Here is a 27,963-nt window from a genome sequence, read left to right on the forward strand (position 1 = left end):
GAAATGCGCGAAGAACGAAAATTGGTCTTTTCGCAGTTATGGACTCTGGTGAACTGCGGTATACATTTCGAATTTATGTGCGACCAATCAGAAGGTCGGTAGAAGCAATATGGCGTCGTACTACTCAAAGTACGCTAAATACACTTTCTTCACACACTTGTATTTTTTAAACCATTGGTTTCCTGGACTTTTAACTCGCATTTTCGAATGTTTCAGGTCAAAAACTATAAAATTATTTTTTATTCAAAAATTTTTGGTCTTCTAAAACGAAGTGCAGCTTCAACTTTATACAAGTACATTACAAATTAGCCTTTAGAAATTCGAAGGAACAAGGTGTTTCCAAAATAAAAGTCAAAGGAATTGCAATTTATTTAAATTTATTAGATTTACAGAACATTATACGTGTATAATATGCAACATTTGAATAATCAAATTCCTATAAGTTCTAGAGATAGTTATAATAAATGAAACATCTATCATTTACGTGATATTTATTTAAGTACATACGCGACTTAGAAGAAAGTTTACATTTAAATAAATATGGGTACCAAAATATTATTCTTATCATTTTTGCATTCTCTATATGTTTATTAATTTCTTAATTGTTACATGTTACATATAACTAAAACAGAAAAGAAAAGTTACAATAATCGGCAGTGATCGTATAATTCAAAAAAAATAAAATAACTTCGACGAAATAAATTACTCCAAAACCATATAACAATAATACACCGATAATGCCATCGAAACGGTGAAAAGCACAGTTACTTAAATAGCATTAAAATATACTAACAAAAATAGTTTTAGCGATATCCAATCTTCTTCTGATCTCATAGCTATTATGACTCGTTATATTAATAAAAAATTTGATGCAATGTTTTATACAGTAAAAACTGTGTCGAGCCCAATAAAAAGTATAAATCTATTTGTATAATTCATTTGTAAAAAAAATAGTCAAGGAATGATAATTATGAATTTTAAGAACCTAATAATACATTGGTTTATTACAACTTATTAATTCCTCTTCAGTTTGTTGTAATAATAGAATTGCAACGTTCCAACTAATATTTACAATTTTTCTTTTACTTCAATTTGTGCAAGACAAAGTTTTTTACTTCCTGCTTTAATTATGCACAGTAATTATCACTATTATGATAAGTGAAGGACTAGTTATTGTGATGTTTCGTTACCAACTGTTTCTTCTAATAATCATTATATTTACAATAAAACTAACCCATTATATGCTTTAAGGCAGCCTTTATAGAAAGGCTTTTAGTCTCGTCTATTAAGGATAGAACAGTCTGGCCAGAAAAATTTGGGAGATTCGCAATCGCACCGTTCACCAACAACTTTTGCGCGATCCATACATAATTATTCTCGAGCGCATGAAAGAATGGAGTCCTCCCAGAACGATTGTCCTTCAAATTTACGTCTGCACCAGCTTCTATTAAGGCGGTAACGCCTTCCAAGTTACCATTGAAAGCACAGTAATGCAAAGCAGCAAATCCTTAAAAATACATACACCTTAGATGAATGTCCAATCTCTTAGACATTTCAAATTTGAATAATTACCTAATGAATCCACCTGGTTCAGTAGTTTAGAGTCTGTCACGCATTTAACAAGGTCTGGTAATAATGGAGATGAACATTTGCTAGCCAAGAGTATCGCAGAATCATGCAAAAGTTCTGAAGAAACTGGGTTCGCTCCATTTTTCAGTAACAACTTCACTATATCTTCAGATGCGTTCCATTTGATAGCCAACTCTAAACATGTCTGAAAACATTTTTTTATTTTATAATGCAACATTTTCCAAAATGTTAATAATATAGTTACTTTACCTCTCCATCATCTGTGGGTATATCAATACTCATTTTAGAAGCTTGTAGTACCAATAGCAGTCTCTGTAATTCGTGCAGCTGGTCATTTATCACTGCTCTATGTATATTAACCATACCATTTTCATCCCATTTTTGCAATCCTTCAAAATCACTTTTCAACTTTGCGCCAACTTTTTTGTACAATGAATGAGGTGTTGACAGTACCTTTTTCACTTCATTTACATTCGTATTCGTCCCAAAATGTTCTATGAAATAATTATCTAAATCAAGAGTATCTTGCATCGATACTGAACTCAGAGTTGGGAATAAATCTATATTATCTATGTGTCTATTCACTTTGGTGTTGGATCGTGTTTGTGTTACAGCATCTAAAGTAGACGACTTAAGAGTTGATCTTTCTGTTTGTTTTATTCTTTCCAGAATTGGTGTATCCTCCTTGACTAGTATGAAATTTTCAAAATCTAAAAGTCCAAACACATCAGTCTGAATCGGTGAATCATGGACCGTCTTTAAATTCTCTGGTGGTTTAATAGGAATTTGTTTCGGTGTACCTATCCCACAATCCGCAAGAGCTTGTAAAGCTTTCGTTCTAAGTTCTTCATCCTTCACACTTGTCAATGCTTCTTTAATTATGTCCCAATGTTGTGATAATTTCTCTTCCTTACGGACATCAACAGAGACTGCCTCTTTAGCTTTACTTGTTTCAGAAATTGAATCTTCGTGCTGCATGCTGTTAGTGTTATTACGCATTGTTTCATTTTGGCAAGAATTTGATTTATTATTCGTATCATTAGGTACAACTTGATTTTCACTACTTATATGTTTATTATTTGCAGGTACTAAAGTAACAATATCCTCCTGTTTTTGAATCGTATTATTTTTCTCCTCGTTTTGAGAATTTTCATTTAGCACTTTGTCTATTGAGTTTGTTGGATTTGTCTGAGTACTTACATGGCACTCTTTGTTATCAACAGGCTTTATACTATAGGAATTTCTACGTAATTTAATATTATTCTCTACTGTACTATTTCTGATACCTGAATTAATATCTGATTCATTGTTATTTGTGTTTACAGAAAGCCTAGTAATATCATTACCGATAGCTTTACTTTTTGGTACTGATAATCTTTCACATTTTACTACAAGAATTTTTGATTCCGCTAATTTCTCAGAATCTAAACCATTCTGAGTCTTTAATACATTCGTTTTACTTTGATTTTTTGTATTTCCTTCGCTATGAGAATCACTTTGGTTTTTCATTGAAAGATCGTCATTTTTCTTTTTACTTGGAAATAATATTTTGTTTTTCTGTATTGTTACATATTTTGGAATATTCTTACTTAGAGTTTGAACTTTGTCCAACGATTTCTTATCATTTTCCTTTAACAATACCATTTTATCATTGTTCTGTTGATTAATTTTACTTATTTTTGTTAAAACATACTGAGTCTGGGCTTTATTACATTTTTCTTTCACTTCGGATCGTCGATCAGAACCAGCTGATACTTTGTTAGAAGGAATTGATTTTACGACTGCTTTCGATGTTTCAACATCATTTTGCGAACCCCTCAACGAGCCAGTATTACTCGGTGGTACAATGGAAAGTTTCACAGGCTTATGTATCTTATAACTCAAACTAGCTTTGTTAAAGGTAATTGTTTTAGAGCTTAATGCATTCTCCTGAGAGAGAAAGCGTACTTTAACTTCACCAAGATCTTTACCATCTTGGGATTTTATTCTTAATTTTGTTATATTATTAACGGACAATAGTTCTTTACCTCTTAAATTATTAAGGTTCTTCTGGGTTATTGTTTTGTTAGTAGTATTTACTGCATTATGGCCTTTTTGTACAATATTACTCTTCCCTGAGATTTTGCTTGGAAATTTATGTGGTAAATCAAATTCCCTTTTACATTGTATTGTTGGTATACTAATATTCTGTGTAGTTCTTAGTCTTTTAACTGTAGATAAAGTCTCCATTTAAGTGCACTTCTTTTTTTCTCAAGGTTTCACGATTCAAAACACTGAGGGATTTTGCTTAGTGGAATGAATCAAAATTTCAGTATTTAAAAAATCACACCATAAAACATGGTATATATAACCTAATGCATCCAAGTAAATATTACATTATTTCTTGATGTTTCTTTAACTTTATGAGCACAAGACAATAATATTTTACAATATTAGAACCATCGTACAATAATACATAAAATCATGATAGTTAATCCCAGACAGGGTATTTCCACATCCAAATTCACAAAAGGGGACATCCCTCGATCCAGATTACTGACACATACTATACATTAGGTGAATTTCATTGTATAGTTTCGACGCTTAGGAAACGTTGTTTGTAACCTAATTTTGGTGTATAATTACTGTGATAATTACAGAAAAGGTGAAATTGTTGTATAAGTTTCAGAAAACGAGATTTCTAAGAGAAACTAAGGAAGATAATTCAAAGAAAAAAACCTTAGGATGTATTCTAATAAGTAAGAAAATAAAATGAAATACAAAAATAATGGGATAATACAATTTTGGAATCTGTTGATATTGTAATTAAATGCAAGCTGATGCTGATTTTTTGGAGGTAATTGTATATAAGTTAATTTTGATTTCGTTTGAAATACGCAAATCTGTTAGTAATTTATTTGGTGTTTGTTAACATATAAGACAGAACAGAGGTTGGTACCACTGATGGGAATTTCTGCTTCCTAATCTATATTTTTGCAGGTGTTGATAATGGCATAGCTTAGGTTAAATGTTTATTAACGTTATGTAACATGTTTAACAACATTACAAGTAATTATACATTTCAAATGTGTACATTTTCATAGAAATATTGAGTTTCCTTCTTTGTTTCTAAGGTAATGGACAAATTCTTTTCCAACAAGTTTCTGCTGTTATGTAGAAACTTGAATGCTATGTTCAGTATTAATTATAAATAATTGTTTAAATTTATTGGTAAGTTGACAAATATTGTATAGCACTGCTGAAACTTTCAAAACAGACACTGTTTCAAAATGAAGCCATCCAAAATGCTTTTGAATGGCTTCTGAATATTTATTAGATAATCAAGATTTCAAATTTGTTTAAATAATATTTGAAACGATCAATCTTTTATCGTGTTGCTCATTTTAATCCAATCGTCTAAGTGTTAATCAAATATTAATTTTTGTTCGAAGAATGCGCAGGGCCGGCCCTGATTAGGCGGTCGCCTAGGGGCCCCAAGGTCCAGGGCCCCCATAAAACGATTTTGCGTCTAAGACACGTAATGTTTACTTGAATATTAATTAGTTATACAATATCAATCATAGTGTCCGTTCGTCTAGTGAAAAAGCACTGACCTTGGAGTACAAGTTTAACCGCAGCAAATATCATAAATCTAATAATTTAATAAAAGCCCTAAAATAATTATAATCATCTAATAAAAGCTTTGGAATATTCAATAATTTAGAATTTCAATAATTTATTTGAAATTATATTGATATTGTATAAGCTTTAATGTTAATTTTATAAATTTTATTTAAGCTACTTTTTTTTATGTAAAATATGTTAAGGGGCTCGCCTCGGGCCCCCGAAATCTATGGGCCGGCCCTGAGTATGCGCCACGTGTTTCGAAAGGGTTGCGCAAGAAGTGGGGGAGTAGGAGAAGGGAGGGAGAAAGAAATGGCATCGTTACTCGAATACCATTCGTGGCAGTGGCCGCAAATACCGAGTATCAGCGAGTGCCGGCGTGTCGAGCAGCGGCGTATACGTATGGAGTAGTAAGGACGCTCAGTTTTGAAAAGGCTCGTTCGCGCAATCATGGACGATCGCCGAAACAGCCGGGAGGTGGCCACCATATTGTTTCTGTGCCTACTGTGGTACGGAATATCGAGCAGCAGCAACGTGGTAGGGAAAATGTTGCTCTCGGAGTTTCCCTATCCGATGACAGTAACGATGGTCCAGTTAACCTCCATCACCATCTACTCCGGACCGTTTTTCAATTTATGGGGTGTACGAAAGTACGCCTCGAATATTCCATGGGGATATTATTTGAGGTTGATCGTGCCACTCGCCCTGGGCAAATTTTTGGCAAATGTATTCAGCCACGTCAGCATTTGGAAAGTGCCTGTCTCCTATGCTCATACTGGTATGAAATACTATTTTGACAGTCACGTGTACCGCGTGCGTCTTATTCAAAAATAAAATACCCTGCGACCTTCGCGCGAAGCGCGGGATAGCTGCTAATGTGCGCTGCCTGTTAGCACTATGCCCGCGATAACCTGGCGATAAGATTTTTAAATTTGAATCGTTATATTCATTTACACAACTGTGTTCAAAGAGAAACATTTCTGTCAAAATATTTAATGTTCAAATTTTTCAGTTTTACACATTTTGTTTAAGCATCGTTTGATAAGTGGTAATCTGTTAACGAAGAGGATTAAAATGTCTTATGTAAAATGCAGAGATAATACAATGATTGATTACAGATTTTAATTATATTATAAGAACGCAATAGTAGATAAAGACGGATTATTCTTAATTAAATTTAAGCCGTATCAATTATTTAGTACCAGGTTGAATAATAGATGCTAAAAGAGATAAAAATTTATGCAAACGTTATTTTTAGCTTTATCAATCTCACATATTAACTAAAGTTTGGCTCTGTCCCAGTGAAGGCTACAATGCCCTTCTTTACGGTGCTGCTGTCAAGAATCATACTAAGGGAAAAGCAGACCTGGAAGGTGTACCTTAGCTTGGTTCCGATCGTTGTAGGCGTGGCTGTAGCCACACTGACGGAGCTCAGTTTCAACATGATCGGTTTGCTGAGTGCCTTAGCATCCACCATGGCATTCTCCTTGCAAAACATTTATTCCAAGAAGGTATTCAACGCTGATTTGAAAATTATTTCGTTATAATCCATAATTCTAACTGTGCTTTTACTCCTAGGTCCTACGCGACACTGGAATACATCACCTAAGGCTGTTACATATTCTGGGTCGTTTAGCATTGATTCTCTTTCTTCCTATATGGCTAATGTACGACTTAAGACGATTGATATACGACCCAACTACCCATGGGTCAGCGTATTTAAGTTCTAACATAATAGGATTGTTATTTCTGGACGGTGTATTGAACTGGTTTCAAAATATCATCGCCTTCTCGGTACTGTCCATTGTTACACCTTTGACATACGCGGTAGCAAGTGCTAGCAAGCGTATATTTGTAATTGCAGTGACTTTGCTAGTGCTCGGTAATCCTGTGACATGGTTGAATGTATTCGGAATGACACTGGCCATCATCGGTGTATTGTACTACAACAAAGCCAAGTACGATCAGAGATTGGAGAAAGAGAGTGAAACAGCACTTCCAAAGTATTACGATAAGAATCGTAACGGCGACAGTAGTAGTTCCTTCATGATAAATGGATGGACTGGAAAGAAGCAACAATTGTATGCAGTCTAGTCTGAAATTGTTTTCCATTTGACAAATTCGTATGAGTTCATTTTCTTTGCCAGAAACACGACGTTCCAGTCGTGAGCGGTGTTATCGGTTTTATTTATATTTAAAGAATAGACGAGGGGGGAGTAGCGCGGTAATTAGAACACTCATATGATGACAAAAGTATTTATACACTCTCACACACACACGCTCACACATCTATATACTTTATTGATAATTAATTATTCCTGCACAAAGATGCGATCCCCTTGGTACTTGGTTATGGTATTTTCATTTTTTGAACTGAGAATTTATTTTAAATTTACAATCAGACGAATAGACTTGCTGGCAAGATAGGATTGTACAATTCGCATGATCGTTACCGTTTCAGGCTGGTCGCTGGGTCGATCGCCGTTAAGATCGATAACATTCCTGCGTCCAACGAAGCGAATAGATCAAAATTCAGCTTACGATCGTCGTGTGTATGTATTTAGAGACGTTCCGCATACGATATCGAGCGGCATTCACGCGTTATCGATTATGTCTGAAATAATAACTTCTTTCCAATCGTTAGCCCGCCGCTGTGGAAAAGAATGTGTCACGTTGGAGTCGCGTGAAGCTCAGGTGTCACGGTTCTATTTCACGAACTCCTTAGGTTGTTATCAAAGGAACATGATAGTTTAATCCTCCGTGAAGGTTTCATTTTAATATTCTTTGGATCTCTCACAGTGATCAGCTGCGAACTCGATGGATCTCCAAAGATAGCCCATAATATTATTAGGTGTACAAATTAATTCGGTGCCTTTTCTTTATTTTAATTAAATATATAGTAATTCCAATTATTGAAATAATCTTTATTGTTGTTATGTTGTCTTGACACTTTTCAAATGTTCATATTAAAAATATTAATTAAGAAGGCACCGAATTAATTTGTATACTCCATCAATTACACCTTATCGGTGTAAGAGTTAATTTCGTTCATGCAGGGTTAAACTTACGTCGTGTTAACATTTTACAGGAGTGTGCTCGGTTGTGGTGTGTGTGGACTGTATGTAGGAGAAGATGTTTTAGCTAAAAGCAATCTATACATTTATTTTTATAAATAAAATACAGGTGTGTACAAAAATATACCAGATATGTTCACCGGTCGACTCGACACCAATATATTCTCTGTCATTTTTCATCACCTCTCCCTACAGAGTTTTTATGATGTTCGGAGGGGACATTGGTCTAGCTACCGTCAGGTCTAAGCGTGGACCAGCAGCAGCGATCAGGGGAACGGCCAAACAGCAATCGCAGTCCTCTGTGCTGGCATCGTTCACCCGAAGGATCCTGTCGTATGGTCTTAGTATACCGTCGCATGGACCTCCTGGTCGTAGACGGTTTATGTATACCCCACGCTCGTATAATCCATCCGACACCGAGAACCCAAAGTCCTCGTAGACTGGATCCTTGTGCAGCGACACGTGGACGATCTGCTGAGGTCTATCCGAATTACTGCACTCTTGTGGCCTGATAAGAAATCAACGAAAGGTTGAAAATTTGTAATTAGGGTATTTACAATTTAAACTTGTAATGAAATTAAATTGTTATATTTTCATTTTCTAAACACTGAACATTGTACATGTATCTTCTTTTTATTTACCCAGGAAAAGGAGGCATGGGTAGATCCAGTTGACCGCTATCCACAGAAGCCGTGTCCCAAAGTCTCAGAATTTCTGGGCCCGTTCCACTGTTATCTCCTAATTCACCCCAAGAGTCCACTGCGCTGTCTACGCTTGGCAAACTCTCCCTTGCTGGACGTAGAATTCCTGGAGGGTACTGTTGCACTGTGTCGCTTCCTATGCTAGAGTCCCTGCAATATTCTCTATAAAAATCCATCTTTCCTTCATCTTCCATTCTGTTTATTGTGATTAATCCTTCATTACACTCTCACAACACTCCAGTCTAAAGAATCCCATGTAAAATGTGTGCAAAAATTAAAATCAGAAGTACTGAAGGATTAAAGCGAGCTTCTGTTGATTCGTTCCTAATATTTATAAGTAACAATTACCTAGTTTCCGAGGTAGGATCCGGTTTCCTGACAGTCAAAGCAACGACCGAGCTGCCAGGTCGATGCAACAGCTGCGCCGCTTGCCTGAGGTCGCCGGGATCCAGTTTTTGCCCGTCTATTGCTAACAGTCTGTCCCTAGGCGCGAGGCTGCCAGTCCTGTAAGCCAACGACCCTTTCCTAACCTCGGTGATGATCAAATCCTCGTTCACGGTTAGGCCAACGTCTGGCTGACCACCTACAGGTCTTGCCACTCTCACAGTAAACACTCCTGAACTGGGCACAACTGGTCCACCAACCTTGTACTCTGTCACCAGTTCAATCTGAAGTGAACAACAACAATTAAGAAGCACGTTTAACAGAAGAGAGAAAGATGACAAGCGTTGCTCACCACTTGGGAAGTTTCTAAGATGCTAGTGACCTCTGCTGGCTGCAGGTCCCTCAGCATTCTACGGTTTACAGCGAGCACCTTATCACCAGGCAAAATGACTCCACTACGCTCTGCAGGACCACCAGCCTCCAGCAAGCTGACCACATAGTTCAAGCGATCCTCTGCAGGCTTCAGAGCCAGACCGAACCCTTTGTGATCAGGTCTCAGTACTATGGTCAAGCTCTCCTTGGTCTGCAGGGTTTGACTGGAGCTCTGCTGTGCCTGAGGTTGTGCCCTCCTCTTCACCGTCCTCTGAGAAGTGCTGGGGGGCCTTGGTAGGATCTGCAGCCTGGCTATACGAGAATTGTCAAAGTTGTTCCTGAGCAATTTGGCTGCTGTCACAGCGTCCTGGACAGGTGTCTCGTCCACTGCTAGCAGCTTGTCTCCTGGCTGCAGAGCTCCACAACGGTCTGCTGTGCTGGCTGGTCGGAGGCTCTCAATGTATACCCCGGTTGCTGTCTCCCTGACTGTCAAACCTAACTCACCTGTAATCAGAAACAGTCATTGATGTACTCTGATGATTCAAAGACTATCAGAGTTTAATATTACACTAACCTGAGAGGCCTCGTTCAAGCTGCACCAAAAGCGGACCAGAGGTGGCAGCCCTCGCCTCCTCCATGTTAGCAACGTCGTACTCTATGGTCAAGGAAGCAACCGGAGCGTCCGAGCTCCTCCTGAGTGCCCTCTGGGCCTCTGCCAAGGTCAGCCCTCTCAACTCAGTATCATCCACAGCTAGTAACCTGTCTCCAGGCCTGACTCTTCCCTCTTTCGCCGCAGGTCCGTCAGCTTTCACTCCGGTGACGACCAGGGCTCTCGAAACGCCTCCCCTGAGGGTCACTCCTAGACTGCCCCCCTCGCGTTCCACTCTAACCTGGGCAACCTTCGAGGACACGCTGGACGGAGTCGACACAGGGCTATCCTGATCATCGAGCAACAAGAAACTATGCGGATGGTAAGACTGAGTTGTAATGTCGTCTGCTCTGGCCGAGTCGGAACTAGCTGACGTAGCTACGCTTCCAGGTCTGGCACGATTCTTGTGCGAACGCATGGTGGTCAGTCTCAGGGAACTGAACATCCTCGACGTCCCTCTTCAGGGTATTTTACCGATCAACGTCGCTGCTTGGGGAATAGACGATTGGCATCGCTGATTAGACACGCTGGTCTAACTCGTTGCACTTTTATTAAGGCACTGATAGAAGAGGAAACTTTGAGGCAGTCAGGCACCTCGAGGAGGCTTTAAATACACTTGATAATTCCCTGGAAAGGATCATCTAGCGGACACGGTTCCCCGTGCACGCTGTGCGGCGTCGACTGACCGGCGCTCATCGGTATTTATTTTAAGAGAGCGTATTTTTTCGCGCACTGTTCGCGCTCGTGTCCACGATTTATTTCAAGAGACTGGCTGGAACGCGTAGCCAGCACGTTGGAACGATTAACCACATTCGCACAATCGGTGTATCCCGGTTTCAGAACGATCCAGGCGATAGAAGAGGAGCAGCAGGTCGTCGAGGACACCCGGAACGATCGAGGGTTTCTTGTTGGTCGCGGTGTAAACAGCAGGTCGGTGTCTTTGTTTGACGAGGCCGTGGTGGGCGAAGAAGTTGTAGCCGGAGGGAACTCGTTGGAACTGAGCGGCGGAGATGTGTAACGAGTGGCGATGCCTGTCGAAAATAACTCGACGATGGTAGGGCCGCATCTCGTACAACGGATCGTCTATTTATACACTGCGACACCCTCGCCGCTATGGAGGAACGTGTACCGTTGGACGCGGCCCTGCAGGCGCCCCGCAGTCGCTCTACCGTCAAATAAGTCTGCACTTCTCGTTAAAAGCTTAGATTTCGAGTGTACGTGTTGCCGGTCGGCTCGCTTCGCCTACGGTTGCACCGTTTGAAAACCGCGTCTGAACCTACGGCGCGCTTAATTTAACGGGGGATCTCTTTTATTTTTAGTCCGCGATATCGCCAACGTCGAACAGACGTTCGTGATACCTAGAAGTCTTCGTTTAAACGACGCACACCGTTGGACGGTGACCAGAGAGACTTTGATGCCATTCAGATTCAGAGATTCTTTTTTAAACATTTGTTTTTCAAATCTAAATTCAACGATTCAAGGCTTTTGAATATTCTTCTCTCATCAATTCCTAAATATATTTGAAAATCAGTATCTTTTATAGTTTTAGTTCATTTATTACAATAATTGATATTAAAATTCATGTAGAGGCATTTTAATTGTTATCCATTATTTGAGAATGATGTATTACTTATTGAACTCTACATGAATTTATTGAAAAATGAAATGATTTTCTACTGGAAGTTTCATGGCATTCAAAGTGATTAATGTTAGGATAAGGGGACAGTCTTGGATAAGAATAAATAAAAAACAAAATACACGTAGAAAATGATATTTAATACAGAATCAGCGCTACACTTAAGAACTACTCGATCTTCCAAGATCCTGTCGAAACTACAATTGCTCAGAAGAGAGGATAGATAAAAAAAGAAAAGAATCTATTTTGTAATAGTCCAGTGAACCAAGAGAGAAAGAGAGAGAGAGAGAGCAAGAAGAGGAGGAATCAGGGTCCATTGACCGATCTTAAGTAGTCGGTTTTTGCAACCTCTTCCTACAACTTCTCTCCTCTCTCTAAATCTTTCTTCGTTTCAATTTCCAACTGTTTAGCCTCTCGCTCTCTTCCTCTCACTGATTCGATCTCCGTTTCGCAGAAGTCTGCCGGTGCGAACACCTTTCATCGTTCTCCATCCTTTGATCTCATATTCGCATGCGTTTCTTGCTTTAAATCACATCGTGCATCGGAATTTTTCATTAATTTTATTACAAGTCAGTTCAGGCACAATTGCTTAATTTCATAATTAATTTAGTTCAATTCAGAGACAGTCTTTGTCTCATTGATCCATTTCCAGAGGTGTGATCCATTCATTCACTAACCATCTTGGAACGGTTCAATTAAATCAATTAGCCAAGTTAATCGGTTCATTAACTCTCCTTTTTATCCCCTTCTGTAGCCTGTTTCTATCAACGTCTAACAGAGCTGTTTTGAAAAATTGGATACATTGTCTGATTTTCATATTTATTAACAAAAAGCTTCCCTTCATGAATCTAACAATGGTTCTCTGTTCCAGGTTTATCAGGATTTAACCTAATTAACCAGCCCCATTAATTTCATCAAGCGCTCTCTAACATTGTTCACCTTGTGACTTGACTCTGAACCTTGTCCCATCAACTGCGAAGGTACTTATCAAGCCCCTATCTCTAATCTGTGATTCTTTGTTAGTAGAACCATGTTCCCCAGTGACACGTGTCATAGCAACAACCAAAAACCGATTCCCAATATTCCAGAATTCCAGCTGGAGAGGAGGCTGGACCAAAAGTTGACATGTCCCAACGAGGCTGCACTTTGAAAGTGGCAAACGTGGTGGTTTGCCAATTCCACCGTGTGCTAAAGTTAGCGTACAGTCAGCGGAGAGGCGAGCGTGCGACAAGGGGAGGAGGAAAACGGGCAGAGTGGGTTTTGGGAGTCGGTGCCGGATGGAAATAGAAAAAGGAAAAGTTGATGAAAAGGAAAAAAACAGGTCACAGGAGGCGAAAGGTGTGAAGGGAAAGCTTGGTAGAAGAAGAAGAAAGGCTGCCCTCCAGAAGGGAGGAAGGGAGGCAGAAGCGAGAGGGTTGGTCCGTGGGTGGAAAACGCTCGAGACGGTGTCTATCCTTGCCAAAATAATGAGCCACCTGGTGTATTAATAACCTGGACACGGTGTAACGCTAGACGTTTAGAATAAACGCGGGAATATCAAGTAGTTACGCGTCTCTGAGATTCAACTCGAGCGCCTTCCGGTTTCTCCGGTCGCGCCGCTCTCTCGTGCTGGGATAATCCTTCGCATCTAGCCTGAAATACACTGTTCGTTCTTTTTTTTTATTTGAAACACATCATTGTACACTCAGCGCCAGCAGAATTTGCGTTTCACGACACTCTACCGGGGAGGACTTAAAAAAAGAAGAGAGAAAATACAGGGTACCTAAGGGTGAAACGAGAAAGAAGGCACGCTGTGATCTCGTCCACGTTTAATGGAAGACTAATCTAAGTGTTCTATCGACGCAGCGTGGCCTTTGCATTATAAAAACCTAGTAACGTGATCGCTGGAAGACTCGACTCGAGATGAGTGCAAGCTGTTCAGGAACATTGACTCGGTGGAGGCATCTAGCCGCCATCTTCCATCAATCCCATCGATTCACCGTCTCCAAAAGACTTCAAAGTCATCCGTAATCCTTCCTGGATTAACTCCAACACGTTCACCAGTGCCATGAGTAGCAGAACGTTGACGGATGATCAACGCCTGAAGCTGTCAAAGTTGGACTCGTCGCGTGTCCCCGCAAGCCCGTTCAGTCTGTTGCGTTTGGATTCGTGTAGGAGAATCCACGGAAGACACCCTGGTCCATCGAGGTGAGGATCTGCTCGGGTACCGGGGTCAATCGCGGCCTTTCAGCGGTGAATGCTGTGTCAAAGTACTTGGTATCCAGAGTGTGATCCAGGGCTGGCCTGAACGGTGCCTCCAGCTGCCTCCTTTCTAACCGATCCCACGGCAGTGACTGCAAAATTTAATGTATTCCTTATTTTCTTGGTCTCTTCTTATTAAGAGAGTAAGCATAGAGAAAGAAGGCACATAGGAAGAGCTTAATGGAGAACCTCTTCTTTGAAGGATAGGGGAGAAAAAAACGTTTTCGTCTCGGGATCCTCTGTCAGACTCGTCAGTGGGGCTGACAACAGACAACCCCTGCCCCAGACACCTATCATACCCTTTTTTTTATTTTATGATAAAAATGGTAGCGCACACCATGAACAAAAGATGGAAGCACCCGACATAAATATGAGTGACACTTCCCTGTCAGCAATAACCCGACTTACCGGCAGAAATGAAACCCCAGACACCTATCATGCCGCAATTCGGATTTCCTATATATTTGAACTGCATGCCGGGCGATCGCCAGCGAGAACACCGTCGTCTCGCCCGCCACCTAGCGGTCCTGACCCGAACCAAAGGCGTCCGGGGAGACGAAACCCTCTCCCCCTCCACTAAACCCTAACTGTCCACCGATCACGAGAAGTCCTGTGACAATAACGCAGTCTGATTGGCCGCGCCCCACCTCGAGTCACACGTGACGTATGATTGGTCGACGCGGTCACATCTACTAATCAGGCTCGTGTGAAACCAGGAGGTTAGTCGATGCGCGCGTAGTATCTCCCCTTGCCCCTATGCCATCCCGCGAGACTTCTTGTCATCGGTGAACAGTATATCTTTTAATTGACGACTGGAATGGCCCGTTGCAATACATCATTTTTCAAGACTGAATTATACTGATAATGCCGATACAATGGACCATCCCTAAGGATGAAAATGAAGCAATTGTTTGTACTTGAAAGAAGGAGTGCAACGCGATATCGTGTCCAGGTAGCCTCTTCCCTGAATCCTTTTCTAGAAGGCAGACCAGTATGTCTGTGGCCTCTTGGCTCAGGTACCGCGGTATGAACGGTCTTTCGTTACATATACTCCAAAATAGCTCGTCCTCGTCGCAGCCGGAGAATGGCGACTGTCCCGTGAGCATCTCGTACAGAAGCACGCCGTACGACCACCAATCCACCGCCTGATTGTATTTTAGTCCCTTTATGATCTGCAATGCGGAAACGGCACTCCGGTTAACCAAAAGAGACCAACGAACACACTGACTTTGGAAGTCGATTTGATACCTTTAAGAGCATCAGTAGCATATTATAACTTAATTACAGTTAAAATCTCTGTATTACAAAAATATCTGCCAGCTTTGAAGGACACTTTCAATTCAGCCAAAACCTTATAAATCTTAAAAGGCTGATTTTGCCTCCTTACCTCAGGTGCCATGTAATCAGGCGTGCCACAGAATGTATCAGCCGTTCTATCAAGGAATATCTGCAGCTTGCACATGCCAAAATCAGCTATCCTGATGTGGCCCTCGAAATCCAGCAACACGTTGTCCAGCTTCAAGTCCCTATACACTATTCCTTTTTTGTGCAAGAAATTCAATCCGGACCAGATCTCAGCAGCGTAGAAACGAGCCCTTGTCTCTGAGAATCGACCAGATTTCTGTATATGGAACATCAGATCACCGCCGTTCAGGTATTCCATCACGAAGAACAAATGGGAGTCCGTTTGGAAGGTGCAGAATAGGTGACAGAGATACGGATGCCTAGTGGCCAGAGTCAACACCTTCCTCTCTATCAGGGTACACTCTACGTCGTCGTCCTCCAGCACCACGTCTTTCTTCAAACATTTCACCGCGTAAACGCACTCCGTCCCACGCAGTTCGGCCAGCAGCACCTTGCCGAAGCTGCCTTTTCCTAGGACCTAGATATAAGAACAGCGAATTGTTCAGATTGTCGAGACTGAACTTAAGTTCATTAACGAGGGAAAATCCAAATTCGAAAGGGTTAAAACGGTAGAAAGTTCAAGCGTCTAAATAGCGACCCAGGTGAAGGTGCGCCCGTTAAAAATAATGCGTTTGCGTGCTGCTAATTGCGGTGAATCTATTTGCGTGGCGATCCTCCGCAAAATCGTTCGCCCCGATTGAAAAGTAACTCGTTCTCTCTTCGTTCGTTCGAACGCGGTTGCGAAGTATGTGGGACGGAGTCTCGGTGATACAAGGTATCCAATTTTTGGCATTGTCACCGGGCCAATGTGATCGTAAACTTGAAAATCGAACGTTAGCACCTCGTTGTCTGGATGATTTCGCGCCGGAGGCCTCGTGAATCAAGCCGGCCTCACGTGATGTAAATACACACGTGATCCAGATTGGCTTTCGTCGTGCGGCGAGCCAACGAGTTACCCGAGGTGGCTCATAAATTTCCGGGAAACTATATTTACAGATCGTTAGCGGCCGCGGATAGCTCGAATTGCTCGAATCGAAACATTTCGGAGAAGTTTATCGAATCTTCAATGTTTGTGAAAGCAGAAGAAATGATGAAATTTAAAAGCATTTCTATTTTCTTAGAAACGCTATAGAATTTGAACAAAGCTTTCAGTCTCGACGAGTCTTATTAACATACAGAAATAAACAATTTGGTAATGGTGTTAGTTTAAGCTTCACTTTTCAATGTTCCAAGAAACTGTTTAGAATCTAAGCAAGGTGTCTTGTTATTTCAGGTACGCGTAGAGAATCCTGGAAGCTGCCAGTACGAATTTTCAATAGAAAGAACTGAAACGAGGCTCGCGGTAAATAAATCAAGCGTTTCATCAGAGGATTTTTCAACCGGGACCTTGGCGGAGGCTTCAACGTCGCGCGTGCGAGCTAAACACAAGCGGTTCTTGTTAAAATTCGTTAACGAGCTTCTCGTTACAATGAGGCGGTAAACTTACTTTGAGAAAATTAAAGTCTGTCAGGGCGTACTTCTTGAATCTTGGCAGGTTAGTCGCCGGCGGTGTGATTCGTCCACTGGGGAAGTGGTCCGAGGAGTCTGAGTTCCTTTGGGTGTCCGATGACTGCGAGGGTGCTGTGGATATCAAAAAGAATGCACCTAATGTTTTGCTTCTGAATTTAAAACACAGGAACAAATGTTAGTGCGATGGGAACAGAGAATTATTTTGATAGAAGATTAGTTGGTCCAATGGTGAAATAAAAAGGTTGCAGTTAATCATGGATGTTCTTCAAAAGGATGAATGCACCTGATGTTTTTCTTCTGAATTTAAAACACAGGAACAAATGTTAGTGCGATGGGAACAGAGAATTATTTTGATAGAAGATTAATTGGTCCAATGGTGAAATAAAAAGGTTGCAGTTAATCATGGATGTTCTTCAAAAGGATGAATGCACCTAATGTTTTCCTTCTGAATTTAAAACACAGGAACAAATGTTAGTGCGATGGGAACAGAGAATTATTTTGATAGAAGATTAATTGGTCCAATGGTGAAATAAAAAGGTTACAGTTAATTATGGATATTCTTCAAGAGGATGAATGCACAATGTTTTCCTATTGAATTTAAAACACAGAAACAAATGTTAGTGCGATGGGAACAGAGAATTATTCTGATAGAAGATTAATTGGTCCAATGGTGAAATAAAAAGGTTGCAGTTAATCATGGATGTTCTTCAAAAGGATGAATGCACCTAATGTTTTCCTTCTGAATTTAAAACACAGGAACAAATGTTAGTGCGATGGGAACCGAATTATTTTGATAGAAGATTAATTGGTCCAATGGTGAAATAAAAAGGTTGCAGTTAATTATGGATATTCTTCAAGAGGATGAATGCACAATGTTTTCCTATTGAATTTAAAACACAGAAACAAATGTTAGTGCGATGGGAACTAAGAATTATTTTGATAGAAGATTAATTGGCCTGATGGTGAAATTGCAGCATCGCATTGGATCCTCTTCTGTGATTTCTTCGAGCCAAGGTACAGCTAGATTAAACGATATTTTCCTGGGATTTCGATTAATAAGCGCATTAATTGTCGATTTATCTCTGGCAGGCGTACACGCTGGATCTTGGCCGGCTGAGATTTTTCGAAAATAGAGCTGACCGTCGTACGACGCGAGGAGGACTTGTAAATGATCGATTAGAGGAGAGTTAAGAAACCGAATTAACGATGATGTCATATTAAATTCAGCTGGATCGCGGTATCGTCCATTGGCCACGAAGATTATTTAGAATATGGATTTATGATTTATGAAGTCGAACCAAGAGCAGCCAAGTTTGACTGCCTTACCAGAAACGTTGGAATGAAATGCAGAGAACGTGACAAGTTAAATAGAAAGAAGAATGAGAGTTTTGTTAATGAATTCTTTTATTAATTATTATAATTTAGGCAAGACAGAGGTGGAAGTTAGTTGATTGAAAATATTTTAACGACCTTGTTGCTATTATGAATCATTATGCAACTGCCAGGTGGTCTCTTGAATAAATTGAAAGATTGATTAAATTCTTGCAATGTTTGTAACTCGAGTGGCTAACTTTTCTTCTCTGAAAATTGAAACTCACCCCTCTTGAGTGCCTGCAAAGCTTCAGCCACGAGTTTCTGGTTCAATCCGCAGAGATTGCCAGTCAGTTTCTCACATTTCTTGTGGCAAGCCATGTCACAATCTGTTTTCAAATGTTTTCCACGTTGATGCATGTTTTATTTGTCCTTACTACTAAATATCTTTGATGCACCTTGTACACAGGCTATTATTTTTAAACATTGCGTATCAAGTTTGCAAATGATACAAACACTTGAATATATACCATCTGTTTGTCATACTTTCACCAGAGAACACAGATTCAGAGAGAGAACAGTACGCCCTAGTGCTTTTCTCTCAACTGATACCCAATGAACCCACCACCTAACAGCTAAATTTATCTTGTAACTTTTGTATGCAGCTACAGCCACTCGTGGCTGCATTATGATGCCTAGAATATTGTTATGAAACCGCGTAGCACGTTATAAATAGGAGCGCTAAGTTCACAGTCGTGTGGATCAGTTTGAAGCTAACATAGAGAAGAATCAATTAATCATTTGTGATATACCAGTTGAAACCTGATCATGATTCAAGGATGCGAGAGTAATTAATAACTTTGCAAGAAGTGGATGAGAATTTTTGGTTGCTGTCCCTTCCTGTAAACAAACCTAGTGGACAATGTCGTTGAACCTGTGACAATAACCTTAAATGACACTGAGTATCTGGCTTCGCATCTGCAATGGTAACACCAGATGCTTTTGAGGATACTCTGAGAAGACAGCTGAACGTGGAACCATATTGCAACAGCTGATCATTTTCTAATAACTTGGCAGTTCATGAAAGCGATTCTGACTAAATCTGAACTGTATGCCAAAGAATGTTTTATTGATCCCTTGACTTTGGAAGTTGCTACTGTTGCTAACATTTTGTCATGTTTGTGCGAAGAAAGTACTTTTGCATTTATGAAAATTTTCAGGATTGTACTTCTTGCTTCGTTGCAAAATTGCCTGATGATCTGACTGACTTAGAATCAGGCAATCTTGTTGGAATGATTCCAACAGAAACATTTTTTCTTCTCAGAATATATTAGAAGCTGTTGAACACCCGGAAGGAATTACCTTGGTATTTTCTTTTCACTCAGATTACATGTAACTCGTTGTCAGTTTCAGTATTTCTAACGTGTAACATTTGTGCTACAGAACTGTCTGTGAGTCAGCAAACAAATATACATGCTCAAACGAACCCATGAAATTTTTAAAGCATGCAGAAAGAAAGAAAGAAAGAAAGTAAGCCATGAATATAAGTGACAGAAAACAACAATTTGAATGCAGTTAAGAAACACAGACTTGATACTCGAACTGCCAATTTTAACAATACATAATCAAAAAGCCAAGATATATTGAAACTGCATGAACACCCGTCTTCCCATTGTTTACAAGCACCACCCACGCTCAGAAGAGGCTATAAATTTTACACGAATCTAGTAAACTTCCTGGCAGGTCGGTTAAACAGAGGTCAAGAGTCCTGAGGTAAGACAAATGCATTGGAATTACGCAACGAGTCAGGGTGAGGATGGAGGGGGTGAAGAGCAACGTACACTTGGGTGCAACCTAGTCTTCCTTTGGCTAAGAATAATTACAGAGGCAGGAGTGATCCACCGTTTGCCTCGGATTTTGGGAGAACCCCGAGGAAGCATGTGTTGCACGCAACTGTACACCAGCAGCAAGCAATCCAAAAATACTATATAAACATGTACTCGATATCCTCGGTGAACCGTCGAATCCGGAGTCGTTGCTCCTCGTCGAGTTCATCCTCTTGTGCTCCGGATCGTCGTCGAGCTCCGCACAGGTGGACCCACTGCTCTCCGTGGTGGCGGTGCTGGTGGTGCTTCCGGTACTGTCGCTGCTGATGGACGGTGTCCTCGAGTGGTGCTTTTTCCTCTTGATCTTAGCTCGACGTACCTTGGACAGATCTCGGGGTGTCGCGGTCAATAGCGCCATGGGCGTTGTGTAGAACATTTTGATGAGATCGATGGGTCGTTGGGTGGGCGAGATCTTGGGACTGTTCGTGGACGGTTCGGAGGGCTTCAGATTCTCTTGCACTTTGGAGGAATTCTTCTTGGTCCTTTTGCTGTCCTTGGATTCTTTCTTGGTGGAGCTCTTTTTGGTGGAGCTCTTCGTGGTAGAAGATTTCTTCTTTCTAACTATTTTCTTCTTTTTGGACGAATCTGGACTGTTCTCCGGGCTGCAAGCCACACTGACGTCCTTGGAAGGAACAGGAGTCACGTCGTTGTCCACCTGGTCCACGTTGGAGAGGTCACTGTGGTTGGTCCATTTGGAGATCTTAGGGAAGTCCGGGTCTGGCCACTCGTTGGTGGGCGTTTTGACCTCGTCCTCCTCGTCTAAGATCTGGGAACCTGTCCTGGTAGGCGTCGCGGTCGGCGTCGGTGTGTCGATGATGTTTATCAACGGCAGAGGCACCTCCGCGACCGGCGTCGAGACCTCGGACACGGGCACCGAGGTGTCCGGCGTGTTGGACACCGAATTTGCGGAAACAGTCGAGGCGTTCGAATCGTCACGCTTCAAAGGAGCCTTCTTCACGGTCGAGTACGCCTCCGAGTTGATGGCCAGAGATAGGTTCTTCTTTCTCAATCCCTTCCTCGGCGTCGAGCTGTCCTTCTCCGCCTCCGACTTCTCTGCGGCAACTGGGGTCGCCTCGCAGCTTGATACTCTCTGCTCAGCGTCGCATTTCGACGACTCCTCCTCGATTACGGGGATATTACTGAGCCCGTGCTGCGCCGCAGCGACGCTTATTTTAGCAGCGGTCTCTTTTTTCTTGTCCAGTTCTTTGCCAGTGAGGTCCTCGACCGTCTGGCGCGGCTCTACATTCTTGGAAGCAACGAAACTGAATTCCCTGTTCACTACCTTCGCCACTTTTGGACTCTCCGGACCCTTGATCTCGCTCCAGAAGTCTATGGACTCTGATGACGTGCTCTTAGACAACGTTCCACTGTCTCCATTCAGGCTTTCATAAGATCTGATCAAGTGTTGTTTATCCACGGGCATCTTGCTGATCAGATTCTCCTCCAGGGAGGTAGACTGCTTCAGGGACTTTGGATCTATCGATTCTGGACGAGAAATAAATTGAGGATCAACGCTGATACTTCTGTCCAAAGGTGCACTGTCACCAGGTGTCTTGGACACCTTGTTCCTCCAAGGGATCTTTGATTCTTTCACTTCAGTCTTCGAGGTATTCTGCAAACTATCCTTCAGCATCGGCTTCTTCTCTGCTTTGTTACTCTCAGTCTTTGTACGTTTCCAGGGATCTGCCTCCTCCTTCTTCGAGGTCACTTTCACAGGGATTCTTGAAGCCTCTTCATCACACGTCTTTACAAGTTTCTCCAGACTGGGCTCCTTCGCCTTGTCACCCTTAACATCCTCCACCGGTGTTCCCTTTTTCTCAGCAGCGCTTCCCGAAGCCTCTACCTTCTGCGCGTCGCTCTTGGGACCCTCGAACAAGGTCGTCTTCGTCACGAGCTTCTTACCGATTGCGTCATCGGTGACAGTCTTTCCCAATCGTTCCTCTCTGTCCGAAGGTCGTTTAACCTGGTTCTCGCGTACCGGCGCACCAGATGCAGCCGAGTCGGAGGCGTTCTTCAAGGTCGGGGCTTTGTTCGCCTTCTTTCCCGGTAACGGATAACCGACGTCCTCGTCACGCACGCTTTTCGTCGGCTTTGCCAGGTACTCCGCCTCTGGTAACGAACGCTTTGGCGCTTCTACGGCATTATTTTCATCCGTATTAATTTTAGACGCTTTTGGCAGCCTGTCCGCCACCGATGGAAGCGCTGCACTGGCGCTGTTTTCATTCGCCAGCGGGTCAACACCTAGCACCACGCTCGTTTCGTCGACCATCGTCGAAGCTGGCTTTCCAGTCATTGGAGATTCTTCTTTCTTCAACATGGAGGCATCTGGAGACTTGGGAGAGCCAGGAGTCTTCTTCTCCAGTGGTCCAGTTTTGTTAAATTTAGAAATCACTGGACTTTTTGGAGTTTCCTTCTTCAGTATGGAAGTAACAGGAAACTTAGGAGACTGAGGAGCCTCTTTGCTCTCTACTTCAGTACTGTTCACCTTGAAGCATTCAATTTCTTTTTTCTTTAATCTGGGAGTGGCAGGAGACTTGGGGGATTCAGGGACCTCCTTGCTGCTCTGCTGACTTTCTTCTCTTTTTAATCCAGAAACACCAAGTATCTTGGGTGTCTCTATTTTTGGGCTTTCTGTCTCTTCTTTATTTTCTTCTTTGCTTCCCACAGACTGAAGCTCTTCTTCTACATTCCCCACAGGTCTGATTTTTCTCAAAGGATCATTCTTCACATTCTCAGGCGGTGTCTTCACAGTGAAGTGAACACTGTTCCTGGAGGTGTCCTTCACGTACGGTCTCTTCACAGGTAACACGACCTCCGTTTCAGACTCTTCGTCCACGCTGTCCCTATCAGTCTTACGTATGCCCACTCTTCTAGGCACAGGGATCTTCACGCTCTCCCTGAACTGTTCAACGACCGCATTGTCAGCACCGCCGCTGTTCACCAAGATGGTCGAGAAGTCCCCCACGCTGTTACTAGCCTCGACCTTGAACATCAGAGGCTTCTTGTGCTTCCGTGCCTCCTTTTCATCCGTTTCGAGCTCAACGGAGACGTCACTGGAGGTGCTAGACCTACGTACTCTCGAATCATCCTCGTCGTCGTCGGGGGGCGACGGTTTCTCAGTGGTTTTCTTCTTCTTCTTCAGCTTCTTCAACGTCTTTCTCATCTTCTGCGCGGCCTCCTCCTCCCCCTGGGACGCAGAGTCTCCATCCACGTTTCTGAAGAAACCAGGAACGGTTCTGGGCCCTCCGGCGTTACTCTTCTTAATCAGAGTCCCTCGACGTACCTCGTTCTCGATCTCGGCCTGCTCTTCGGCTACCAGAGTGTCCAGCACCTTAGCCTGCACCTGAGCGTAAGCGACCTCCCTCTCCAACTGTTCAGGGTCCAATTGAATATCCGCGGAGGATCTCCTTCTGGTGAACCTCCTGGTGATCTTGTTGTTTATCTGTTGCAGCTCCTCGTCCTCCTCGTCGCGGTCCAAGCTGATCTGATGGAACAACTGCATACGTCTCTCGGCCTCCTCCAGCTTCTTGTCCTTGATCAGGAACTTCTCCACCAACAACTCGCCCACCGTTTTCTCGTGTCGTTCGTTGTGCTCGCGCAGAGCCGGATTGTCCTTCAACGCTTGCGATCTGATCTTGATCGTCGGTCGATCGCGGCGAAGCCGGTTCCTCGGACGGTTCGCATCCTGATGGTGGATCCTCGGGGTCGACACGTCGATGTCCGCGGTGTCGATCACGCGTCGGGGCCGCGTGGGCACCGATACAGGGGAGTAACGACGCAGGGTGGACAACGGCGACTCGGAGATCGTCGACAGGTGGGGGGAGAACCGAGACAACGGCGTGTGAAAGGCACTACGCGAACATTTCAATTAACTCGGGGCTCGCTAAACCAACGGGAAGCTTCTCTGGTGACTAATTCGGTTTTGCGCAAGGCTGGAAGAAATTGTTTACCTTGCAAGCTTCTTATTTTTAACCCTTTAACTGCCGGGTACTTTTAGCACAGCCGATTACATTCTAATTTTAAATTATATTACTGAAGTGATGTTTTGTTTTTAAAAAATTTTGTTTTTATTGCATTTTATTTTTATTTTAGTGGTATTGTTTATAAACCACACCTGCAGTTAAAGGGTTAAAATAACATATGAAGAAGCTTGCCTGAGTAAAAAGATTGGTATAAATTATTACTTTGAGATCGTTGTTTAAAAAAAGACTATCATTGCAGGTGGCAAGAGACAGAATGATGGAACGTGCACGGTCATTGTTTCGGTTATTATGCAAGCCCTGAAGAGTTCACAGGCTACTCGGCAATTTTATTGACGCGTATCGGCTTGATAAAAGCTCGACTGCCAAATGTTCTACTCCCCTGGCGCAATACGCGTTGCTGAAGGGAAGCCCGTAGCGAACACTTGTTACACGTATTGCTGAAGTCGTTGCCTATTGTTTTGGCTGGCGAGTGGACAGGATTGATTGACACGTTTCCATTCATGAATCAATAGCGCATCTGCCTCACTGCACGATGGCAAACGAGTGGCAATTGGGCACACGTGGCCGGCAGAAACAATTGCAAATCATGGTATCAGAGTTGCTATCATTTTTCATTGTTTATTGTTTACTGCAGGGGTCGCCAAACTTTTTGAGATTTTTAAAAACAGGGGCGCCGGGGGAGAAATATTCTTATTGAAATTCTGTTAGAACATTAATTTAATGTTTATTAAAATGTACCAAATCATAAAATTAATATTTCTTATATAAAATATTTATAAATAAAAGTTGGAGGCCTTAGTTTGGTGACCACTGGTTAACATATTGGTGAATAAATTTAAGAACAAATATTTTTAATTAATTACAATTAATCTTCTCTGATACCAGAACTAGAATTACTAAGCGAGTCAACTCAAGAACAAATCTTTTTAATTAATTACAATTAATCTTCTCTGATACCAGAACTAGAATTACCAAGCGAGTCAACTCAAGAACAAATATTTTTAATTAATTACAATTAATCTTCTCTGATACTAGAACTAGAATTACTAAGCGAGTCAACTCAAGAACAAATATTTTTAATTAATTACAATTAATCTTCTCTGATACCAGAACTAGAATTACCAAGCGAGTCAACTCAAGAACAAATATTTTTAATTAATTACAATTAATCTTCTCTGATACCAGAACTAGAATCCTCACCAAGTGAGCCAGGTTTCTCATTTATTAAACTGTTTTTGTTGGAATGCATATTGACTCTTGTTGAGATAAACTGTTGTATACGCTAGTTCATGCTTCACTCTTTGTCTGTTTATTTTAAACCGGTTGTTCTAATATTAAAATGATGAAATAAGAAAACACCTTGGAAGATATATCGTTACACTGCCTCACGTTTCAGGTTTACAATATATTTTCTTCAACTCAGAGGATTGAAAATTATGACAGGGTAAAGTGCAGCGTTTCTTGTACCCATTTATTAATCCTGTACCCTCGGTACATCATTTGTAAACGATGGCATCAATCATTTCAGCTTGTTGAAAGTTACAACGTAATTGCTGATCTCGACCGAGGATTTCACTTGGCAAGTGCAACAAGGAACGTTACACACGGTAGAAGTTTTATCACGTGGAAAACGTACGTCCAGACGGAGCAGCCGCTATTTTTAATCCAATCCGTCGTTTCTTGTAATACCTTTTTGATTTATACCGACCTAGCCGTACCGATCAATTAATCGTCACCCAGTACCGTAATCGCTAATGAGTTACTGGTTTGACGAATCGTATGTCATATTCGTGCGTTGCCAAAAATCCTCGAATAACATTCTAGAAAGCTATTCTAATTACCGTGGAACCGTTCACGTTTCACGGTCTGTTGCAACACGAATTTTATTTCACTTTCAAGAACGAAAAAAACCAGGGAAAAACATTTCTATTTTCGTTGCCGCAATCCTTTGTTGCGAACGGACGTCGCGTTCACGTAACTAGCCACCAGAGAAACCTCGAACGTCACTCCACGACCAAGAATAATGGGAAGAAACGAGGAAAGGAGATATCTACTTTCAACTGAGAGACTTTATATTTTCTATGGAAATAACAATGAATATCTTTGTTTGTCAAAAGCAAGAGACTAGGTACAGCAAGAAGGTAAAAGATGAAAAAGATATTTTTGAAAAGATTCAAATTTAAAAGCATAATCAGCATAAAATTGACAGAGATTTATTTTTACAGGGAAGAAAATAATCAGCTGACGAGGAAGAGAAGTGGATGGAACCGAAGAATGAAGAGATACCTTACCGTGGACCACCAGTCATCAGTGAACTGTGATTCGAGAAAGCCCCCCCATAGTAATAGGGCAGACCGTCCCCGTAGTAAGGCATGATCGAAGCGTCCAATTATCCACTGTGTTCGCGGTGTAGCCGAGGGTTGACCTTATAAAATAGCACCAATGTAGTATGGGGGAGCAGCGGCACTAGCGGTTAGACGTTCTCGAATACGACTGAGCGCGCCGCGGAATCGCCGGCCGAAGACGCGTTCCCTCAGGTGTTCGCGAAGACGTTCTCACGGTTCAGGGAGCCAACGGTGACTGAGTTTAAGCCAGCGACCCAGTGTAATAATAGAAGTCTAGTGTACGAGGCTTCCTAGCGACTAACTATACTAGCTGGACTCTAATAACCCGTGCAACAGTCTCCGCCACCCCGTTTGCGAATAAATATTTGCGTTTTCTGATTGTTGCCTTTACGTGACTCACGATCAGCAGACGGTAACTGGTGTCTGGTAATTGAAAAAAATTTACCAGAAACCAGAGTTCAATTAGACCTTTTATTTCTTATGGTATTTAGTGCCATGTCAGGAATATGAAAGAATGTTAATTTGTAGGAATTCAAACAGTGATTACGTAAAGCAATGTTCAAGATGCGAGTAGTTTTCTATTTATAAGCGATGGAAGATTATTAAGAATATTTTGTAATTCAGTAACGTCAAGGAAACGACTCGATTGTTGGCACAATCTTGACCGTTCTTTAACGCCTTTACGTTCACTCGGATGATAAATTTCAAATGTTTAAAAAGAAAATTTGTTAATAGAGCGATAAACCTGCGATTCGAACAGAGAAAACAGGGCACACGCATGCTTATAGTGACAGAACACCGTCTCGTGTTGTTTCGTGGTTCGCGCCAAATACTTCTTTCCTTCGTCGCCTATTGTTACTGGTTCAGAGAATCTTGGGAATAGCCAGATTCTATTTTGAATCAGAGTGGACTTAATATCAGAATAGACATAGTCAACTTGAGGTGTACAATTGAAATCAATCTTTTTAATTAAGTCTTTTGTAAATTGTTTCAAGGTGCATCAAAGTTGAACGATGAAGTATTTTCATTTGTTACTCACCGTCGCATCTCAGACCTTGCCTGAAGAATCCATAGAGCAGGGAACCGCAATGGTCGCAGAAGGTCGGCGACATGAATGTGTGAGGCCGAAACCTGTGAGGTACATCTACCTTGAAACGCTCCCTCAAGTACTGCCATTGAACAAGCATTCACAGAATTAGCATGTGGCTGAGTTTCAATAAACATCATCAATGTGTAGAATAAACAATTGTAATTATTTGTGGAGTAAGTAGCATT

The 27,963-nt window shown here is 41.7% G+C and overlaps 4 protein-coding genes across 5 annotated transcripts in view; 1 reads left to right on the top strand and 3 right to left on the bottom strand.

Annotated features, from left to right (window-relative positions):
- Window positions 1-533: 533 nt before the first annotated feature.
- LOC117608818 (uncharacterized) lies at window positions 534-4,179 on the bottom strand. Its single transcript, XM_034334448.2, has 3 exons — window positions 1,840-4,179; window positions 1,573-1,774; window positions 534-1,507 (listed from the first exon to the last, which is right to left on the bottom strand). The coding sequence occupies exons 1-3, from the start codon at window positions 3,817-3,819 to the stop codon at window positions 1,230-1,232; spliced, it is 2,460 nt and encodes an 819-aa protein (XP_034190339.2). The 5' UTR covers window positions 3,820-4,179; the 3' UTR covers window positions 534-1,229.
- A 1,106-nt stretch (window positions 4,180-5,285) lies between these two features.
- The window catches only part of LOC117608824 (solute carrier family 35 member E1 homolog), a 28,076-nt gene continuing 5,398 nt past the window's right edge, over window positions 5,286-27,963 (top strand). Inside the window, exons 1-7 of the mRNA XM_076689526.1 lie at window positions 5,286-5,971; window positions 6,496-6,704; window positions 6,772-8,816; window positions 8,913-10,444; window positions 10,521-10,695; window positions 10,764-24,267; window positions 24,582-27,951. Of these exons, the coding sequence (XP_076545641.1) occupies window positions 5,644-5,971; window positions 6,496-6,704; window positions 6,772-7,287 (1,053 nt within the window). The 5' untranslated portion in view covers window positions 5,286-5,643 and the 3' untranslated portion in view covers window positions 7,288-8,816; window positions 8,913-10,444; window positions 10,521-10,695; window positions 10,764-24,267; window positions 24,582-27,951. The remainder of the gene's footprint in view (window positions 5,972-6,495; window positions 6,705-6,771; window positions 8,817-8,912; window positions 10,445-10,520; window positions 10,696-10,763; window positions 24,268-24,581; window positions 27,952-27,963) is intronic.
- Window positions 8,140-10,818, bottom strand: Grip (Glutamate receptor interacting protein). Of its 2 annotated transcripts, none has more exons than XM_034334464.2 (5): window positions 10,299-10,818; window positions 9,705-10,228; window positions 9,317-9,636; window positions 8,909-9,118; window positions 8,140-8,775 (listed from the first exon to the last, which is right to left on the bottom strand). In XM_034334464.2, exons 1-5 carry the CDS (start codon window positions 10,816-10,818, stop codon window positions 8,457-8,459), a joined length of 1,893 nt encoding a protein of 630 aa, XP_034190355.1. In that variant the 3' UTR covers window positions 8,140-8,456. The 2 variants fall into 2 exon arrangements, with proteins under 2 accessions (XP_034190355.1, XP_034190354.1); XM_034334463.2 differs by having other exon boundaries at window positions 8,909-9,130.
- LOC117608817 (uncharacterized) lies at window positions 12,129-26,776 on the bottom strand. Its single transcript, XM_034334446.2, has 6 exons — window positions 26,635-26,776; window positions 20,475-24,211; window positions 17,141-17,274; window positions 15,638-16,132; window positions 15,168-15,422; window positions 12,129-14,342 (listed from the first exon to the last, which is right to left on the bottom strand). The coding sequence occupies exons 1-6, from the start codon at window positions 26,715-26,717 to the stop codon at window positions 14,136-14,138; spliced, it is 4,911 nt and encodes a 1,636-aa protein (XP_034190337.2). The 5' UTR covers window positions 26,718-26,776; the 3' UTR covers window positions 12,129-14,135.

Source organism: Osmia lignaria, chromosome 8, assembly GCF_051020975.1.
Source record: "Osmia lignaria lignaria isolate PbOS001 chromosome 8, iyOsmLign1, whole genome shotgun sequence".
Lineage (NCBI taxonomy): Eukaryota > Metazoa > Arthropoda > Insecta > Hymenoptera > Megachilidae > Osmia > Osmia lignaria.

What these genes read in the sequence shown, in the direction of transcription:
- LOC117608818 (XM_034334448.2), bottom strand. Translation starts at nt 3,819, where the DNA reads ATGGAGACTTTATCTACAGTTAAAAGACTAAGAACTACACAGAATATT. An exon ending in TACCCACAGATGATGGAGAG is followed by an intron (nt 1,775 to 1,839) that starts GTAAAGTAACTA and finishes AAATGTTTTCAG; the next exon opens with ACATGTTTAGAGTTGGCTAT. An exon ending in GAACCAGGTGGATTCATTAG is followed by an intron (nt 1,508 to 1,572) that starts GTAATTATTCAA and finishes TGTATTTTTAAG; the next exon opens with GATTTGCTGCTTTGCATTAC.
- Grip (XM_034334463.2), bottom strand. Translation starts at nt 10,818, where the DNA reads ATGTTCAGTTCCCTGAGACTGACCACCATGCGTTCGCACAAGAATCGT. An exon ending in TCTTAGAAACTTCCCAAGTG is followed by an intron (nt 9,637 to 9,704) that starts GTGAGCAACGCT and finishes TGTTCACTTCAG; the next exon opens with ATTGAACTGGTGACAGAGTA. An exon ending in GATCCTACCTCGGAAACTAG is followed by an intron (nt 9,131 to 9,316) that starts GTAATTGTTACT and finishes GGATTTTTATAG; the next exon opens with AGAATATTGCAGGGACTCTA.
- LOC117608817 (XM_034334446.2), bottom strand. Translation starts at nt 26,717, where the DNA reads ATGCCTTACTACGGGGACGGTCTGCCCTATTACTATGGGGGGGCTTTC. An exon ending in CAGACTTTAATTTTCTCAAA is followed by an intron (nt 16,133 to 17,140) that starts GTAAGTTTACCG and finishes TCTTATATCTAG; the next exon opens with GTCCTAGGAAAAGGCAGCTT. An exon ending in CTGATTACATGGCACCTGAG is followed by an intron (nt 15,423 to 15,637) that starts GTAAGGAGGCAA and finishes TCCGCATTGCAG; the next exon opens with ATCATAAAGGGACTAAAATA.